This window comes from Ranitomeya imitator, chromosome 1 (genome assembly GCF_032444005.1).
Source record: "Ranitomeya imitator isolate aRanImi1 chromosome 1, aRanImi1.pri, whole genome shotgun sequence".
Classification (NCBI taxonomy): domain Eukaryota; kingdom Metazoa; phylum Chordata; class Amphibia; order Anura; family Dendrobatidae; genus Ranitomeya; species Ranitomeya imitator.
Genome location: NC_091282.1, coordinates 360,979,173 through 360,995,363, shown reverse-complemented (window position 1 = coordinate 360,995,363; position 16,191 = coordinate 360,979,173). Strand labels below are relative to the sequence as shown.

The window sequence follows — 16,191 nt, the reverse complement described above, 5'->3', positions numbered from 1 at the left end:
CCTCTCCAGGGAGAAGAACGTTCGTGCTGACGCTCTCTCCCGCTCCGTGGTGTCATCGGAGAAGGAGGAGGAGGAGCCTCGGCTTATTGTCCCTTCTGAGAGCCTGAGAACTGTAGCTCCGGTTTCGCTAGAGTCTGTGCCCCCGGGCAAGACTTTCGTACCAGCTAACTTGCGACCGGAGGTTCTCTCTTGGGCTCACTCCTCCAGAGTGGGTGGGCATTTTGGGACCAAGAGGACATCTGAGCTTCTGGCGAGAACATACTGGTGGCCGCATATGGCCCGAGATGTCAAGGACTATATTCAGGCGTGCGTTTCTTGCGCCCAGAATCGGTCTCCTCGGCAACGGCCTGCTGGGTTGCTTTACCCTCTACCGGTGGCAGACAGGCCCTGGGAGATGGTCGGGATGGACTTTGTGGTGGGTCAACCCAAGTCGTGTGGCTGCTCCATTATTTGGGTTGTCACCGACCATTTCTCCAAGATGGTGCATTTGGTGCCGCTTCCTCGGTTACCCTCAGCACGGGCCTTGGCGGTGTTGTTCATTAAACACGTTTTCCGTTTGCATGGTATGCCTGATAAGATTGTCAGCGATCGGGGTCCCCAGTTCGCATCTCGGTTTCGGAGAGAGCTCTGCCGTTTACTCAGCATAGAGTTAAACCTCTCCTCTGCATACCATCCCGAGACGAATGGGTTGGTGGAGAGAACCAACCAGACTTTGGTGACATATTTGCGACATTTCGTCTCTGCTAGGCAGGATGACTGGGCATCTTTGCTACCTTGGGCGGAATTTGCCCTGAACAACGCCGTAGCCGATTCCACTGGTCAAACTCCTTTTCTCCTTAATTACGGCCAGCATCCGCGTGTCCCTGTGCCCATGCCCGTGTCATCCACCGATTCTAGGGTGGCAGACTGGGCGGTGGAGGCACGTGACATCTGGGACCGCACACAGGATGCCATCCGGGCCTCCAAGGAGAGAATGAGGGTTTCGGCTGATACACACCGGCGCCCCGCTCCGGTCTTTGCTCCTGGAGACTTAGTGTGGCTCTCCGCCTGTAACATCAGGCTGCGAGTTGAGTCCACTAAGTTTGCTCCTCGCTACATTGGCCCATTTAAGGTTCTGGAACAGGTCAACCCTGTGGTCTACCATTTGGCTATTCCTCCACGCCTTGGTATCACCGATACTTTCCACGTTTCCCTCTTAAAGCCCGTTCATTTGTCCCGGTTTTCCGAGTCATCTGCTGGGACATCGGGTTCATCCACGGATGAGTTTGAGGTGAATGCTATTGTGGGGTGCAAGGTGGTACGTGGCAAGAAATTTTATCTGGTGGACTGGAAGGGTCACGGCCCAGAGGATAGAACCTGGGAGCCTGTGGAGCACATTCGGGCTCCGCTGCTTATCGCAGCTTTTGAGCGTAGTGAGGCTCAAGGAGGGGGGGACCCTAGGAGGGGGGGGGTAATGTTAGGAGTCGAGTTTCCTCTGCTGCACAGGGGGAATCTCGATTTGTGTCTGCTGCGGTCTCCCATTCGGTATCGGCCGCAGTGGGCTCTGTTCAGCGGAGACGTCGCTCCCAGCGTCTCGCTGGGGCTGATTCGGTGCATAGGGTCACTACTGCCTTTTCTGGCTTTCCTATGGTACCCTGCACTGATCTGCGGCGAGCAAGCCTCTCTGGGACTAAGTCCTTGTTTGCTCACACTGAGCATGCCCAGGGCAGGGTCTCCCATTGGAGGTCGAGGGCCACATGTTCAGTCACATGCTCAGGTGCTGCAGTACATTCCATTGGTCCTTCTGGAAGGTCCTGAAAGGGCAAAACATGCTCAGGTACTGCAGCACTTTCCATTGGTCCTTCTGGAAGGTCCTGAAAGGGCAAAAACTTCAGTAGCAGCTTCCTGTGCTGCAACTATATAAACTGCGCATGACCGCACGGCCATGCGCTAGTATCGTCTTATGCTATATGCTTTGCGCCAATGTGGTCATGTGTTTGAATGTGTTCAGGGACCCGGTTGAAATAAGCCCCTACAATGCTGGCACCTCCGGCGAGGAGATTGTGTTTAAGTGTGTTCAGGGACCCGGCTGAAATAAGCCCCTAGAATGCTGGCACCTCCGGCGAGGAGTTTTGTATGCATGCATGACCACTCACTGCTCACATCTGGGTAGTTGGCCTGTGCCTCTGTGAAAGTCTAACAGAGCACAGAGCTTTCCTCTCGCGATTACTCTGTGAAGCTAACAGAGTTGGTATATACCGCCATATAGAGCCGCCATTATTTAGCAGCAGGTGCTTTCCTGCACGGTGGATCCCGGGTTGCGAACGCACCAATTCCATTTAATAAATTATATATTTGGTGCGTTCCGCCAACCCTAACACCATGCAGTTGGCTGTGCAATTTCTTTTAAGTATTATGATACCTGTGGGGTAAAACTAAATTTTTGGTGCACATCCGGGCTTGAAAGGGAATTGGAGAGTCACTGATGTAACTAAATAGTGGAAATCCCCCATAAACGACCCCATGTTGGAAACCATACCCTTCAAGGAATGTGTCTAGATGTGTGGTGAGCACCTTCAACCTCCAAAGTGCTTCACAGAAATGTATCATTTTTAGTCGCAAAAATAAAAAAAATTTAAAAATCAAATTTTTCCCCACAAAAATGTTTTTAGCCTCTGTAGCATGGCTAAAGGTTGTATAGTCGACGGGAGATATGTGTCACATAGGTGGCTTGTCGCTGTATCATAACCCTGCCTATCTATATGTGTTTCAGGACCTGTGGTGATGTCATAACCACATGTCTAATCATGTGATGGGTTCCTGGGTGTGGTTAGACCTATAAAAGAAAGGCTAATGTTTAACACAGCAGATGTGTATGGAGGTGAAACTCTCCAGAGTGTGTTAAGGCTCCAGGACTGAGCCTGAAGGACTGGACACTTGTATTTTCTGTTCCTGAGCTAAAGGCTATTTGATTTCTGTTATCTACTATGTGGTTTATGGAGCAGTAAACCCTCTGAACTTTTAATGGAACGTGCCTCCTGAGTGTCAGCCGTCGCACCTGAGTGAGTGTAACCCCTACAATTGGTGGTAGACGTGCGGGCAGTGTTCCCAGCGGAGACGTAAGTCTATTATTTAATGTCCTGGGTCAAGTCTGTTGCAAGCCAGCAATCATTGCCGGGGAAAATGGAGGACCTGCTGAAACACTTGGTCCAGTTGCAGTCACAGCAGGAGCAACGGCAGCAGATACAGCAATAGACCAACAGGCTGTTGATGCAGCAGATACAACAGAGCCAGCAGGAGCAACGGCAGCAGATACAACAGAGCCAGCAGGAGCAATGGCAGCAGATAAAGCTTCTGGCAATCGCCATCCAGGCAGACGAGCACCCCAACCCCAGGTCTGGCTGATGACACCTACGTCCGGAAGGTAAGACGCGCATTGCAGAAAATGACCCCCGGGGATGATGTTGAGGCTTTCCTGACGGTGTTTGAGAGGTTTGCTGAGAGGGAAAAACTTCCGCCAGACCAGTGGGCAGAGGTACTGGCGCCATACCTGATGGGAGAACCTCAGAAGGCGTACTATGACTTGACCTTGCAGGATGCGAAGGAGTATCACAAATTGAAAGCCGAGATTCTCGCAAGTTTGGGGGTGACACTGACTGTCAGGGCACAGTGAATTCACTGCTGGGCCTATCACCGGGACAAACCACTTTGCTCCCAAATGTTTGATCTGTTGCACCTGGTCCAGAAATGGCTGCAGCCAGAGTCATCTACACCTGCACAGATGGTAGAATGGGTGATGATGGATCGGTTTGTCCATTCCCTCCCAAGGCCTATACAGACTTGGGTTGCCCAGGGTGATCCCCAGAATGCCGACGAACTGATCGGACTGGTCGAGAGATGCCAAGGGATGGAAGGCTCCTTCGGGAGGCAGCCCATGCAGTACTGGGGGTCCCAGAAAGGTGCTGAGTCCCAAAAAGGGGTGGGGTGTCCAAGGTCACAAAGGGTGGGGGAGGTGGTTCCCAAGGTCACTACGGGTTATATTATTTGCTGGAGGTGCCACGGACCAGGACATATAGCTTCCCGTTGTTCCCAGAACACTAAGCAGATGGACTGCAGCATGGGACACTGTAGTTCATACTATGCATATCCAGCCTACAATGTGAACTCTCCGCCCAACGAGGGGCCTCAAGCGTGTCCCGTAAAGGTGAACGGTCGAGCAGTGACGGCGCTGTTAGACTCGGGGAGCATAGTGACACTGGTGAGGGCCACTTTTCCTCTCCACCTGCTCCCAGGAAAGAAAGTTGGAGTGCGATGCATACATGGTGATGCAAAGGACTACCCTATGGCCAGGGTGGACACTGAAACGGCATGTGGCACTGAGTCCCATGTAGTCGGCGTCATTCGGGACTCGTTGCACCCTATAATTATTGGCCGGGATTTCTGTTTGTTTTGGGATTTGTAGCAAGAGCAAGAGTAGGGAACCAATGAACCCTAAAAAGGTGTCACCACACCCAGAGACAGACAGGTTTCCTTTTTGTGTTCTGGTTGGGGATGAGGAGGAAGTGTCCCCTGCATCTGACATTCTGGAGTTAGAGGTAACCGGTGAAAATTTTGGGACTGCCCAACATAGGGACCCCACTCTGAGGGAAGCCTTTAATAATGTCACAGTTGTTAATGGGGTTGTACAGGAGCCGGGGGCAGACACAAGATTTCCCTATTTTCTGATGAGTGGGGAGTTGTTGTACCGGGTCACGAAAATATGGGAGGAGTTGGTAGAGCAGTTGGTAGTGCCGGGTCCATATAGACGGGAGGTGTTGGATATGGCCCATTCACACATCTTGGGTGGACACCTAGGGGTGGAAAAAATGCAGGAACGGGTTGTGCAGAGGTTCTATTGGCCTGGGTGTCACCGGGAAATAGTGAACTATTGCAGGTCCTGCCCTACATGTCAGCTAACTGCCCCCACTTCTCATTTCCGGAGCCCCCTTGTGCCATTGCCCATTATTGAGGTGCCATTCGAGAGAATTGCCATGGACTTGGTCGGTCCCTTAGTTAATTCAGCCCGGGGCCATCAGTATATACTAGTCATCCTGGACTATGCCACACGCTATCCTGAGGCAATTCCCCTGAGAAATTCTTCCTTGAAGAGTATATCCCACAAGTTGGTCCATGTGTTTTCCCGGACAGGTCTGCTGAAGGAGATCCTGACTGACCAGGGGACACCTTTCATGAGCAAGGTGATGAGGGAGTTATGCAAAGTCCTGAAAATCTCCCAGTTGAGGACCTCAGTGTACCATCCCCAGTCAGATGGCCTTGTTGAGAGATTTAACAAGACACTGAAGAACATGCTTAGAAAAGCTATAGAGAAAGACGGTAGAGACTGGGACTGTCTCTTACCATATCTGATGTTTTCCATTCGTGAAGTTCCACAGGCCTCCACATGGTTCTCACCGTTTGAGCTTCTATATGGCCGACATCTGCGAGGACTCCTGGATATAGCCAAGGAAACCTGGGAAGCCGAAGTCACGCCCCACAGAAGCGTCATTGAGCATGTGGCCCTGATGCAGCAGAGGATTGCAAAGGTGATGCCTATCATGAAAGAACACCTCCTCCAGACACAAGAAGCTCAGGCCAGGGTCTACAACCGGTCTGCAAGAGTTAGGCAGTTCAATCCGGTAGACCAAGTTCTTGTGTTAGTTCTGACGGTGGAGAGCAAGTTCTTGTCCAAATGGCAAGGGCCATATGAGGTCGTCGAGAAGCTTGGTGAGGTAAACTATAAAATTCACCAACCAGGAAGACGGAAACCAATTCAAGTCTACCATGTCAACCTCATCAAGCCATGGCAAGATAGAGAGCCGGCAGTAACTCCATCTTTGCTAAGCAACCAAGAAGGTGAGGTTGGAGGGGTTACTATAGCAGAGACACTATCGAAGGCCCAGAAACAGCAGTGCCGGGAGTTACTCCAGAAGAACAGGGACCTGTTTTCAGAGTTGCCAGGATACACAAAGGTCATAGAGCACGAGGTCCTGACAGAGCCACATGTGCGGGTGAATGTGAAGCCCTACCGGATTCCTGAGGCCCATCGAGAAGTAATCTCCAAGGAGGTGGAGCGTATGTTGAAGCTTGGAGTCATTGAGGAATCCAAGTCATTGAGGTCAAGCCCAATTGTCCTGGTCCCAAAACCTGATGGGGAGTGGGGGTTTTGCAACGACTATCGGAAGTTGAATGGGGTCTCCAAGTTCGACGCATATCCCATGCCTCGCATTGATGAGCTCATCGAAAGGCTTGGGCACGCCAGGTATGTAACCACCTTGGATTTGACAAAGGGGTATTGGCTGATTCCCATGGCACAGGAAGCCAAAGAGAAGACGGCATTTTGTACACCAGATGGATGCTTCCAGTATGTCCAGATGCTGTTTGGCCTACAGGGAGCTCCGGCGACCTTCCAGAGGGCTATGGATAGAATCCTTGCACCCCATAAGACATACGCTGCTGCGTACCTGGATGATATCGTCATCTTTAGCCCAGACTGGGAGTGTAATCTGGAAAAAGTCCAAGCGGTGTTTGATGCTCTAAGGGAGGTGGGGTTTACAATAAACCCGAAGAAGTGTGCCTTGGGTAAGGAAGAAGCTAAGTACCTAGGATATGTAGTGGTCCGTGGAGAAATAAAACCCCAAATCAATAAAGTGGAGGCAATTCAAACATGGCCAAAGCCACTCTCCAAAAAGCAAGTTAAAGACTTTCTGGGGATCGTGGGATAGTTCAGGAGGTTCATCCCAAACTTCACCACGAGGCTGCGCCTCTGACTGATCTGCTAAAGGGGATAAAATCAGTAATGGTTAAATGGTCCGAAGATACAGAGTCAGCCTTCCAAGAAATGAAAGAGGCTCTGTGAAAGCAACCCGTTCTGATGGCCCCAAATTTTAAGAAAGAGTTTATTCTTCAAACAGATGCCATAGATGTTGGGGTAGGAGCAGTCCTTTCCCAAGAGCTACATGGAGAGGAGCATCCTGTTCTCTATCTGAGTAGGAAACTGTCTTCGTCTGAAAAGAATTACTCAGTCGTAGAGAAGGAGTGTTTGGCCATAAAGTGGGCGGTGGACATGTTATGATACTCTCTGCTGGGACGTAAATTTAGACTGATATCCGACCATGCCCCACTTAGATGGATGAGGGAAACGAAGGGTAAAAATGCTAGGGTCACCCGTTGGTTCTTAGCCCTGCAGGACTTCAATTTCCATGTGGAACATAGGGCCGGGAAGCTGCCTCAAGAATTCCTTGTCTAGTGGTAGAAAGTGCCAAGCCCCACGGCTTTAGGCAGAGGGGGGAGGTATGTAGCGTGGCTAAAGGCTGTATAATCGACGGGAGATATATGTCACATAGGTGGCTTGTCGCTGTATCATAACCCTGCCTATCTATGTGTGTTTCAGGACCTGTGGTGATGTCATAACCACATGTCTAATCATGTGATGGGTTCCTGGGTGTGGTTAGACCTATAAAAGAAAGGCTAATGTTTAACACAGCAGATGTGTGTGGTGAAACCCTCCAGAGTGTGTTAAGGCACCAAGACTGAGCCTGAAGGACTGGACACTTGTATTTTCTGTTCCTGAGCTAAAGGCTATTTGATTTCTGGTGTCTACTATGTGGTTTATGGAGCAATAAACCCTCTGAACTTTTAATGGAACATGCTTCTTGAGTGTCAGCCGTCGCACCTGAGTGAGTGTAACCCCTACACCTCAAACTTTGCATTTTTATGAGGTCAACAGGAGAAAATAGAACCCAAAAATTGTTCTACAATTTCTTTTGAGCATGCGGATACCCCAAATGTAGGGAAAAACTAATGTTTGGGCACACAGCAGGGCTCGGAAGAAAAGGAGTACCACTTGATTTTTTTAATGCAAAATGTGCTGGAATAATTAGCGTTCATGTCACTTCTGGAAAGCCCCTGATGTGCCTATGCAAGGGATTGCAGTGTACAGTATCTCGTTCAACCCCTTTTCTGTATTTCTCATTGTGATATGAATGTGACTGGTATTATACATATGTAAAACACTTTTCTGCTGTTATTGTATATTTATATTGAAATGTTATAGGGAAAGCACAGTGCTAAATTTAGCCACTAGATGGGGGTACAGAGATCATTACACTGTAGAAGGAACAAGGGAATAGACATTATTATTATTATTATTTATTATTATTATTTATTTATATAGCACCATTGATTCCATGGTGCTGTACATGAGAAGGGGTTACATACAAGTTACAAATATCACATACAGTAAACAAACTAACAATGACGGACTGATACAGAGGGGCGAGGACCCTGCCCTTGCGGGCTTACATTCTACAGGATTATGGGGAAGGAGACAGTAGGTTGAGGGTTGCAGGAGCTCCGGTGTTGGTGAGGCGGTAGCTCCGGTGTGAACATGTGAATAGTTAAGATAGGAGGGGCATGGTGGATAATGCAGGAAGGACTTCATTATAGATCTCAGTTGGGGCTAGGGTGCTCGTTCAGCTCACATGGGCTAACTAGCCCTTGGCAACACTGTGCCACGCAATGTTGGGTAAGTCTTAGGCCCAGCCATATAGTATCTGTGGCCAGGACCTCATCAGGAAGAGCAACAGCAACAGTCCTAGATGTAGAATATTAGTGGGACTGCAGTTGCAAGAGAAGACTAAGCAGTACGGGCAATTCACTCATTATGTGGCAGCTTATTGCGTGGGCTGTTGCCCTCAGAACCAGGGCAAAACAGCTGAGGGCATCCCCAAATGGAGTAAGGCTGAACAGAGAGGACGCTGAGGGATCGAAAGGTATGGTCCATCCCGGAAGTGAGCTTAGTGACAGAGAGAAGGACAGGGATAGAGGAGCAGTTGCACGTTGTGAGACCTGATGTTGATGCTGGAAAGAATACGAATATGCTGTGTACCAGAATCAGGAAAGTTACCTGTTTGAAAGTTGAACTTGACTGTGGCTCATTTTGTACTAAACCGGACTTAGGAAACCTTCATAAATGTACAGAGGACCCTGACTGTGCCAGTGAAGGAGCCACAGGTATGCAGAGCTATGGACAGTATTTGCTTGTGATGGGAGGTCAGGGCACGCTAACACAATTGTTCTCACTCATGACTACCGCCCTGGTCCTGCCCCTCTCAACCTAAACAGTGGAAACCCTACATAAGTGACACCATTCTGGAAACTAGACCCCCCAAGAAACTCATATTGTGTGTGGTGAGTACCTTGAACCCCAGGTGCTTCACAGAAGTTTATAACTCAAGATGAGCAAACTTTTCAAGGTTCGGTTTGGTTCAGATTGGCGAATGTCCTGATGTTCACCGAACAGTTTGTCAAACATATCCAAACCCCATTGAATTCAACACCTTAAGGGGGGACAAAAAGCTGGCAAACCAGCTCAAATTAGGAATAGACCTCAGGAAAAGTTGCATCAATTGACCTATAGCTGAAATAGTATAATTGTGCAGCATGAATGCATGGGACAAGGCCTGGGATAGTGCTTGGACCAGTATTTCTAGCTTAAACATTGATCAGTAACAGGTGAATTGGTGAATGGTGTAGGCCTGGTGCTTTGAGATCCTTGCCAAATTCAGGCAACACACATGAAGGAAACCCAACTTGTAGTCCAAATATTTCCAAAAAGTTGGGTCAGACATCAGGAAAAGTTGCATCAATTGACCCACAGTAGAAATGTTACAATGAGGCAGCAGTCAGGCATCATGGCAGAGATTGTACAACACAGCTGGCAACTGTCCTCTATGGACCCCTACTTCATGAGCCCAGTCCATACACTCACACCCTGCATAATATATACTACACTATTACATTGTAGAGATTTAAGTTGTTAAAGAACTCTACCCATGAACAATGATAAGACAAGTTTTTATACATCATTAACTATGAGAAATATGAGATAAACCATTGGCAGAGAAAAAGGTAAATCATTGATCTCTGCATGGAAACAATTATAAAACAGTTCTAACACTGAACTTTCCTTTCTGAGAGTTTTTTAAACATAAAAGTTTATGGACCAGTAATTAGAAAATTGGTCTTTGTATTTCCTCAAGGTCCTTGTGCCTGATACTATGCTACTGTACTTTGTCAAAACATTACAAACTATTTAGTATACCAAATGTACAATATAGGGAGCATCTAGTAGAGGTAGAATCTTTCCTTTTTTAACAGCTTTCATATTAACCATTTACACAATTACTTAAATTACTTTAAATTCATTCCATACAGAATTAACATGGGGCACAGGTCCAAGAGGGATCATTTGCTGGTATAAACATCCCCAAGTGTTGTAAAATATTATTCCTCAGGTGGTCTATTAAAATTATGCTAATAATTCACAGTAAGAAAATAATTGATACTATAGGGTCTCTGGTAGGTTGAACAGCAAATCAAGGATATACAGTATATATGCGTATGCCTCCGCCTAAGTTCCAATTCTTTGAGAAGATAATCCCAGTTCTCGGTCACATTTTTATGTGATGGTTTTTCTAATGCCTTATGTCATAGGTAGTTTGGCCCTCTTAGTTGAAATGCCAATCCTTTTATATTTAAACGACTTTTATTAACATTTTTAACTACTTACAGCATAAAAATCAGGTAATATTACAGAGGAAAAGTTACAATATAAAATATAACAATAAAATGAGGGAAAAAATCCTTTTATTAACCACACATCAAAGCTACAGAGGTAACTTTGTTCATACTTTTAGAGCTGTTAGCTGACATGAAAATCTCTCCTATTTATGTGATATGAATTAAATATACTTGTAACCTTATGATGATTCTGATAGCGTCTCTCTCATAGAAAGTTACAGAAGTGATTGGCCAAGAGGAGCACTCTTGTATTTGGAATAGTCAAGAAAGAAGGCTGTTGGCTGAACAATAATTTATCTGTCCGTTATCTAATGTGTAAAGGGGCTCTAAAACAGAGTTGTGTTAAGAAGTTTTATGGATGTGTGGTAAATTTGGTCCCGTCTCCAACAGTGTGATTTGGTCCTTTCAGATATCATGGCAAGTATTAAGTTTCTTAAGGATGATAATTGAATACCAAAACTTGAATTTCCTTTTTTGACCCAAAACAGACAATTATTTTACTGCAGAGAGACCTAAATTGTGAAGTAATTCTTTTGAAGAACACTTGAAATGTCATTAGGAGTCTTTCTTCATACTGTAGTTCTTCATGTTATCACTTTAGCTAATGATTATACCTTCTGTCCCTCAGCCATCCTTTCATATTTCAGGTATACATCACCACATCCAGTAACAGCTACTTTAGTCCTCGTAAAAATGTCCACTATAAAATCAAATCTGTATGAGAATGTTTAATATCACTAGTGGTTTCCTTCTGATACAATTCCATTACAGTAGACCTCTTCAGGTCTTCATTTTTGCACTCCTTCTACTGTCCTACTTGACCACTTTGGCTGGAAACATTCTTATAATCATTGTAACCGCAAAGCATCAGAGTCTCCATGCTCCCATGTATTTCTTTCTTTCAAACTTGTCCATAGTAGAAATATGTGCCACTACAACTATTACGCCAAAGCTTCTGTCAATTGTTGCATTTGGAAACAGCACAATATCCTATTGGGGTTGCGTTTTACAGTGCTATTTCTATTTTGTCTTAGGTTCAATTGATTTCATTCTCTTAGCAGTTATGTCTTTTGACAGGTATGTGGCAGTATGTCAACCTTTACATTATGTTACTGTGATGAACCACAGATTATGCCTGTACCTTGCTGCAGGCTCTTGGTTGTTTGGCTTTGTGGATACTTTACCGCCAACAATTTTCACTTACAAGCTACCAATTTGTGGTTCTGTTGTTGAACATTTTTTTTGTGATATTGATCCACTTCTAAAACTTGTCTGTGAAGACACTAGTCTTATAAACCTTCTAAATCTGATAGCTTCTTCATTTACTATTCTAGGGTCAATTGCATGCATCACGGTATCTTATACACTTATTATCTTTGCCATTTTCAAAATACGGTCAGGTGGCCAGCGATGGAAAACTTTTTCAACTTGTTCTTCCCACCTTATGCTTGTTGTGATATTTTATTCAGGCTCTCTCTTTATGTGTTTGCGTTTCGTTAACGGATCTTCCTTTGAATTCAACAAAATGGCAGTTGTCCTGAACACCATAGTAACACCTATGCTGAACCCATTCATCTACACTTTGAGAAACAGCCAAGTACAACATGCCATACGAGTAGTGTTTCTATAGACCTACAAAATATTTTACTTTAAACGCTGTGTATTTCCACTATTTCACTTTTTGTTATACCCAAAGAACTGTTAAATAATTGCAAATAAATATAGCCAATGTTCTTGGGATCATGCAAAAAAAAAGTAGCAATTTTATGAAATGATGTCGTCCAGTTTAGATAATCCCTTTAAAATCTAGTGCAACAAGCAATATATTTGTGAGCATAACTGCTTATCTTGCAGGTAAAATTATAGACAGTATTATCCTCTGCATGTTGGAGAGATACAGTGTTAATAAATTTTTGGAAGAACTGCTAAGAATACAGCAGAACAATGGTTTGGAAACTCCTGCCCTGTATCTTACGTGATATACAGTAGTCTCTATATACTATGTTATCTATGTACATTTAGCTGATGTGTATTGCGGCACAGAGACAACCAGGACCCTGCACTGATATACATGCCACCGGACTATCAGAAGCAGGCAGCTGATGTTGGGAAGTCTGTCTTGGGTTGCGAATGACAGTTACATCATGGCTGCCAGTGGCTGGGATCTCAAAGTCAACTGCCAGCCTCTATGCCGGCTATGGATGACATTGCATGTTGTGTTGGAAAAGAGCAGCAGAACGGTGGACATCATAACAGGAAGGAATTCAGGATGGGGGGAACATTTCATACAAGCTGCGGTCCAGGGTGGTGAAATTAGGAAGAGGATAGGAAACATTTCTTACAGGCTGCGGAACTGGATACAGATATTATCATAGGAAGGAGCCCAGGATGAGAGACATTTCTTACAGGATGTGGCTTAGGATGGGGGATATTGTTATAGGAAGGAGCCAGGATGGAGGGCATTTCTTATAGGATGGGGCAAGGACATTATTACAGGATGGGGCCCATGATTACAGGATGGAGGCCAGAATGAAGAACATTATTAGATATGGGGCAAACAAAAATGTCTTTATATGATCTAGAACACTGCAAGGGCCCATACATCTGACCAACATTCAGCTGGGGCACAGGTCCAAATTTTGCACTGGGGCCCAGTAGTGTATGTAATGCAGTCTCAGTTTATCCTATGTGATATATGCAGCAGCACAGCAGTCTCAGTGTCTCCTATGTAATGTATACAGAGGTCACAGTGTCTACTATGTGCTGTATTTAGCTGTCACACTGTCTCCTATGGGATGCACACAGCAGTTTCAGTGTTTCAGATGTGATGCACACAGTAGTCACAGTTTATCCTGTCTGACTGCACTCCAGACTGACTTAACCCTGGAAAGGCAGTTGCGAGTAGCATTAGTATTAATACTACCTCACAAAACACATCTTAGAAAAGAAGCAGATCCAGCCATCACACTAGGGGTGAGTTAATGTCAGATGTATGCCCCAAAAGAGTTACTAACAAGTGGCTGAAACATGATGTTAATTGTTATGACCTGGTGGTCAGGACAATAATGGACCTGGTGGTTAAGAGCACACGGAATGACCTGATAGTTACTGATAATATAGGACGAGCTCTGGGACGTGGGAACTCTGCTGACCGCAATCCCTAATCCTATCAGACACACTAGAAATAGCCGTGGATTGCTCCTAACGCTCCCTATGCAACTCGGCACAGCCTAAGGAACTAGCTAGCCCTGAAGATAGAAAAATAAAGCCTACCTTGCCTCAGAGAAATTCCCCAAAGGAAAAGGCAGCGCCCCACATATAATGACTGTGAGTAAAGATGAAAATACAAACACAGATGAAATAGATTTAGCAAAGTGAGGCCCGACTTACTGAACAGACTGAGGATAGGAAAGGTAGCTTTGCGGTCAGCACAAAAACCTACAAAAAGACCACGCAGAGGGCGCAAAAAGACCCTCCGCACCGACTCACGGTGCGGAGGCGCTCACTCTGTGTCCCAGAGCTTCCAGCAAGCAAGACAACAATCAAAATAGCAAGCTGGACAGAAAAATAGCAAACCAGAGAAATACAAGCAGGCACTTAGCTTCTGCTGGGAAGACAGGTCACAAGAACGATCCAGGAGTGAACTAGACCAATACTGGAACATTGACAGGTGGCATGGAGCAAAGATCTAAGTGGAGTTAAATAGAGCAGCCAGCTAACGAATTAACCTCGTCACCTGTGGAAGGAAACTCAGAAACACCCACAGCCACCCGAGGAAGTCCATGGACAGAACCAGCCGAAGTACCATTCATGACCACAGGAGGGAGCCCGACAACAGAATTCACAACAGTACCCCCCCCCTTGAGGAGGGGTCACCGAACCCTCACCAGAGCCCCCAGGCCGACGAGGATGAGCCAAATGAAAGGCACGAACCAGATCGGCAGCATGAACATCAGAGGCAAAAACCCAGGAATTATCTTCCTGACCATAACCCTTCCACTTGACCAGGTACTGGCGTTTCCGTCTCGAAATATGAGAATCCAAAATCTTCTCCACCACATACTCCAATTCCCCCTCAACCAACACCGGAGCAGGAGGATCAACGGATGGAACCACAGGCGCCACGTATCTCCGCAATAACGACCTATGGAACACATTATGGATGGCAAAAGAAGCAGGAAGGGCCAAACGAAATGACACAGGATTGATAACCTCAGAAATCTTATATGGACCAATGAAACGAGGCTTAAACTTAGGAGAGGAAACCTTCATAGGAACATAACGAGACGACAACCAAACCAAATCCCCAACGCGAAGTCGGGGACCCACACAGCGCCGGCGGTTAGCGAAACGTTGAGCCTTCTCCTGGGACAATGTCAAATTGTCCACCACATGAGTCCAAATCTGCTGCAACCTATCCACCACAGTATCTACACCAGGACAGTCCGAAGACTCAACCTGCCCTGAAGAGAAACGCGGATGGAAACCAGAATTGCAGAAAAACGGCGAAACCAAAGTAGCCGCGCTGGCCTGATTATTAAGGGCGAACTCAGCCAACGGCAAAAAGGACACCCAATCATCCTGATCAGCAGAAACAAAGCATCTCAGATACGTTTCCAAAGTCTGATTAGTTCGTTTGGTTTGGCCATTTGTCTGAGGATGGAAAGCCGAGGAAAAAGACAAATCAATACCCATCCTAGCACAAAAAGATCGCCAAAACCTCGAAACAAACTGGGAACCTCTGTCAGAAACGATGTTCTCCGGGATACCATGTAAACGAACCACATGCTGGAAAAATAATGGCACCAAATCAGAGGAGGAAGGCAATTTAGACAAAGGTACCAAATGGACCATCTTAGAAAAGCGATCACAAACCACCCAAATGACCGACATCTTTTGAGAGACGGGGAGATCCGAAATAAAATCCATAGAAATATGCGTCCAGGGCCTCTTCGGGACCGGCAAGGGCAATAGCAACCCACTGGCACGAGAACAGCAGGGCTTAGCCCGAGCACAAGTCCCACAGGACTGCACAAAAGAACGCACATCCCGCGACAAAGACGGCCACCAAAAGGATCTAGCCACCAAATCTCTGGTACCAAAGATTCCAGGATGCCCAGCCAACACAGAACAATGAATCTCAGAGATAACTCTACTAGTCCATCTATCAGGGACAAACAGTTTCTCCGCTGGGCAACGGTCAGGTCTATCAGCCTGAAATTTTTGCAGCACCCGCCGCAAATCAGGGGAGATGACAGACAAAATTACCCCCTCTTTGAGAATACCCGCTGGCTCAGGAACACCCGGAGAGTCAGGCACAAAACAGGGCATCAGCCTTCACATTCTTAGAGCCCGGAAGGTACGAAACCACAAAATCAAAACGGGAGAAAAATAACGACCATCGAGTCTGTCTCGGATTCAACCATTTGGCAGACTCAAGATAAGTCAAATTCTTGTGATCTGTCAAGACTACCACGCGATGCTTGGCTCCTTCAAGCCAATGACGCCACTCCTCGAATGCCCACTGTCACGCCCGCACATACTTACCCATCTTCTTCCATCCAGCGGTGCACTCGCGATCCCGTTCCTCGC

At 46.4% G+C, this 16,191-nt stretch overlaps 2 protein-coding genes across 2 annotated transcripts in view; both read left to right on the top strand.

Moving 5' to 3' along the window:
* Positions 1-11,321, top strand: part of LOC138667342 (olfactory receptor 6F1-like) — a 94,711-nt gene extending 83,390 nt beyond the window's left edge. The window contains exon 2 of the mRNA XM_069755602.1: positions 11,247-11,321. Coding sequence (XP_069611703.1) covers positions 11,247-11,321 — 75 coding nt within the window. The remainder of the gene's footprint in view (positions 1-11,246) is intronic.
* Positions 11,322-11,485: 164 nt separating this feature from the next.
* Positions 11,486-12,229, top strand: LOC138667241 (olfactory receptor 6M1-like). The gene has a single exon (XM_069755530.1). It carries the CDS (start codon positions 11,486-11,488, stop codon positions 12,227-12,229), a length of 744 nt encoding a protein of 247 aa, XP_069611631.1.
* Positions 12,230-16,191: the final 3,962 nt, after the last annotated feature.